Source organism: Triticum aestivum, chromosome 3D, assembly GCF_018294505.1.
Source record: "Triticum aestivum cultivar Chinese Spring chromosome 3D, IWGSC CS RefSeq v2.1, whole genome shotgun sequence".
In the NCBI taxonomy this organism is placed as follows: Eukaryota; Viridiplantae; Streptophyta; class Magnoliopsida; order Poales; family Poaceae; genus Triticum; species Triticum aestivum.
Window position 1 is genome coordinate 553178422 of NC_057802.1, and position 4623 is coordinate 553183044.

The following is a 4623-nucleotide window of genomic DNA, read 5'->3' on the forward strand; positions in this document are numbered from 1 at the left end:
ATTGAGTCCAACATGTTAAATTGTGTCCGTTTAGTTGTCTATTGATGTTAGCAGACTTATAAGTTTGTATGATGGAAAATTATGCATGTCAAACTATGAACAAAAACTGTAAGGCTAAGAGATCCTATCTCCATTGGGAATTTTTAAAACGAAGTTATAATTTGCTCGTTAGTTGTGACCGTGCCATTTATTTTCAGTCCTAGGCCAATTGTAGTATTTTCTTCTTACTTGCTATTGCTACATTTTATCTTTGAGTACTTTATTATAGATGATGGTGTAATTTTTGCAACATTCTTGTTTATACTTTTGTGTAGTTAATTTTGTTCTCCGGTTGCTAGCACTCGACGAATTGGGCGAAGTGGAGGTGGAGGTAGTGGCTTATGGCATCAGCTACCAAGAGTCCAAGTGCATTAGCAGTTTACTTCAGAGACCGCTAGCTTGACAATTGTGTTCAAGCCGCTCGCGAGGGATCGGGAGATGGTGATCCAAGGAGAGTTTTTTCTTTTATGTGAATATATGATGACTTTCTTAGATACATAAGCGGTTTATCCTAAGCTTTTGGGTGGCTGTTTGACCATACGTGTTTCCTGGTAGCGACGGAGGACGAACGGATGTGCGCGAGACCCATATTGTAATCTTTGAGCCATGCTGAGACTTTTTTTTAGAAAAGGAGGATGACCCCCGGCCTTTACATCTGGAAGATGCATGCGGCCATTTTATTAATTATTCTCGAGGACCTTACAAAGTAAAACAACAGTATGTCCGAATCCGTCATCTTGGCAACATCTGCCGCTACTCCTATCCAAATGATGAAGGGGTGCAAGCTGGGCCACATATCCAGACCTCTCACCTAAGCCTAACATCTAAATCCGGAGGCCCCGACCGAGCCATCTGCTAGGTCCGGGGCTCAAACCGGTCCGACGCACTCACATGTGTCGTCGCCGCCGTCTTCCACTGGTCCATCTTCAAAACAGATTGAGGTGACAACCTTGGCAGGTCCTCCGCCATCGACGCCACCATGACGCCAAACGAAGACCTCCACCTACGCGAGCCTTGGCGGGTCCTCCGCCATTGACGCCACCACGACGCCTGCCGACGACCTCCACCTACGTGAGTCCATCTCCAAGTAACGGACGTAAATCCATGCTAGGATAGGGCCGCACCACCGCCGTCGCCCACCACCCACAAGCGCCACCCAACCCCAAGGTTCCCAAAGTGGCGCCTTCAAGAAGGGAATGGCGCCGTGAGCGCCGCCGCCGCCCAACAAAGTTAGGGCTTTCGCCTGGGAGACCTAGGGGAAGGTGAAGTGAGGAGATCAGTCCATACCGACGCCTTCAAGGAGGGGAACGGCGCCCTCAGGCGTCGTCGTCGGCGCGGCCGGTCAAGGCCGGCCAGGGATTTCGCCCGAATTAGATCCCCGCCACCAGCAGCGCCTCCTGTACAGAACCGGCGACCAAGGGGAAGCGCGGCCCGACCAGGCTGGCCCACACGCCGAACAGGGAAGGAGGGGAGGCGCCAGATCACGTGCACCGCAGAAACCGCAGCCGGCCGAAAACGACCACCGGATCCCACCGCCCGTGCGGCCGGGACACTAGATCCACCGCCGGCACGGCTGCTAGCCGGCCGTGCCTTGCCAATGGAGCCGCTGCTCCAGATCCGGGGTTCCCCATGCAGAAGCAGGGCAACCGAGGCCCCGCCGCCACCATCCTTGGCGCCCCGGACTTGCCCGGCGGCTGCCTCAGGCGGCGGCGAGGAGGTGGGACGAGGTGGGGAGGAGGCCGAGGTGGCGTGGCTAGGGTTCGCCCGCCGCCGCCGGGGGAGGCGACGCGTGGGGGGTCGCGAGAGGAGGGGGTATGCGAGGAGGGGGTCGCTGAGTCCTGAAATGAATGAATCCTTGTTGTTGTTGCTGCGGCTGATGTTGATGCGTCTGTAGCTGCGCATACGGTGTAAGAATAAATTTTTTCATGGTGCAAATATAAGATATCCATGATGGATCATTTTTTCTATTTGAGATTCAATAGATGAAATGTGAAAGAACGCGAGGTGGGATAGCAAGCCTTTTTGGTAGAGAGAAACCTAAAAATTATGGATGCAACTGTCAGGTATATTGGGGAAAGTGTGAGCCTGCTACAAAATGAAGATGATGCAGAATCAATCAGGTCTTTTCTTGTTTGTTAAAAAATAACAGCAAAAATCTTGATGAAATGGACGGGCCGGATTAGTGGTTTGAGAAGGACAAACTAGACATGGAGTTGTATTTCAGGTCCACTAGCAGACGAGTGTGTTGTCGTGAATTGCGTGGACATGGCATGAGCGACATCATGTGGCCAGGCACCGCCATGGGCAAATGCGCTCAACCTTTTCTTTTTCTCCGGTTATAGGCTCAAGTTCATATTCGCCACCACTTGTCATGTATTGTACTCCCTCCGTTCTGAAATATAAGTCTTTTTAGACATTTTAAATGAATTACAACATACAGATGTATATAGACATATTTTAGAGTGTAGATTCACTCATTTTGTTTCGTATGTAGTCATCTATCGAAATCTTTAGAAAAACTTATATTTTAAAACGGAGGGAGTACATCTCAGCCGGTGAATTACTCCAACCTTTTGGGAGGGAGGGAGAGAGACGGTCTGCTGCTCGCTTGCTCTTTTTCAAGCCGACAGCTATCTCCGTCGCCGCCTCTGTGTACTGGTCTTCCGCTCGTTGTACACACTTTGTACCCCGATTTCCTCGATAAATTGACTGAGTTTAATAAGGCTGGCAGTGACACGGACGTCATTTTGGTAGGCTGATGTTGATGTGTGCTCTTTTCTTCTTTGCGTTGAAGTTGTGGTGTGTCCTATTGAACATTCTTTTCGCGCAGAGACATCTTCAGTGCGACAGCTGCTTGCTGCGTCTGCCAATGAGTAGTGACTGGCTAACGTTTTTGTGTGCGCCAACCTCTTCTCCAAGAGGCCGAGGACTAATTCAGATTTTTAGAAACATTTTGGGTGCCTCTCAATTTATTCTGTGTGGGATCATAGATTCATATATTGGAGTTTCATAGGCTAACATTTGTGTTTCATTGTACAACTAAACTAACTACTCTCACAAACAGAGGATAACTCATAGACAACCTGGAAATCGAACACATCCAAAGATTTATACAATCGGTGTATAACCTTGTTTCATTGTGTTGAAACTATGGTCGCGAAAAACCCTTTCAGAAAGGGAAAAAAAAGTCATACAACAAAAAGAATCACCATGCCAATCGGCATGGGCAAAAACTTCCTGAATTGTTCGTCAGGAAAAAAATGGTCACATGAACCACCTACGGCGTTCCTACTCTCACCATCTACGGCGTTCCTGAGCTAGAAGAAGAGGGTCACAAGGAGCGGTTGATGAGGCCACGCACGACGACCAAACCCAGGACGAGCAGGTGATCCATTTCCGGCGCCACCGTCAGCGTCAGCACGTCCTCTCCCAGCACCACCCCGGCCGCCGTCTGCTTCCGCGCCACCTCCGCCACGGCCGCGCCGTCCACGCCGCGGACTTTGTACTCCGTCTTGCTGGCAGAGCACCCGTCGATCTTGTAGCATGTCCCCGCGCCGCCGTGCATCGCAACGGCGGCCCCGCCCTTGCCAGCTCGGCGCACGGTGAACCACGGCGTCGCATCCTCGTCCTCGCACCGGCAGACCTCCCACCTCCTGAACATGCCGAAGCCCTTGCGCCTGATCCTGATGAGGGCGTTCCCCTGACGGTCCATGAAGAAGACCTCGCGGCCGCCCCTGCAGCCGTAGTTGTCGACGCGGAAGGCGACGGCGCCGTCGGGGCCGTACACCGCGCAGCCGTTGCCGTTGAACACCAGCGACTTCATCCACACCGTGTACGCCTGCTGGCCCTGGCGGTGATCACCGGAGGACGGCGGCGATGGGGCCGCGGGGAGGGGCTGGATCTTGGCCATCGCCGAGAGATCGAAGAAGAAGAAGATTGCTCTGCTCGGCTGTTGATGTTGGGATGATTTGGACGGTGGGAGCAGTGGTTGGCTCCACCTATTTATAGAGGGATGCTTGAACTACATTTTGTTTATTCCGTGGCCGGATTAGTTAAAGGCAGTGTGTGCATCACGCTCACGCGCTTAGGATAGAATAGTGCTGTACTGGATTACTAGTTGTTTATGCTCCGTCTTGTACTGTATACAAGTCAGCATGCGATCAGCATCACGTTTAGAGATTCATCGAAGAGTTGAAACCGCAATGTAATGTAATGCAATGCTGAACATGTGTGATATCGCGATTAAAATTGGATGATCGAAACGTACTATTTACAGATTGTTGTGTTTGGCAAGCAGAAAGAAAGCAGGCACGTAAGATAGGTACCTGCACCTAATATAATTAAGCAGTCATTTAGTTTCCTCTCGTTTTCTATGGACCATGGGGCAATATTCTTCAGTCGTCCTCCCCATTTTCTAATGTCGGGCTGCCGGCGACCCTCAGCTTTGTTTACAGCATCACATGGCACAAGTTCATACGAAATAAGCTAGTGCATTTGTACTCATAATCCTCCTGGATTAAGGAATCAGGTTCCAGCTCTTTGGACAACCGGTAGTTCGTAGTGATCGATGACTTAAAATGCACG

At 50.8% G+C, this 4623-nt stretch overlaps 1 protein-coding gene across 1 annotated transcript; it reads right to left on the bottom strand.

Moving 5' to 3' along the window:
* Positions 1-3198: 3198 nt before the first annotated feature.
* LOC123075356 (protein LURP-one-related 11-like) lies at positions 3199-3995 on the bottom strand. Its single transcript, XM_044497984.1, has one exon. It carries the CDS (start codon positions 3947-3949, stop codon positions 3371-3373), a length of 579 nt encoding a protein of 192 aa, XP_044353919.1. The 5' UTR covers positions 3950-3995; the 3' UTR covers positions 3199-3370.
* Positions 3996-4623: the final 628 nt, after the last annotated feature.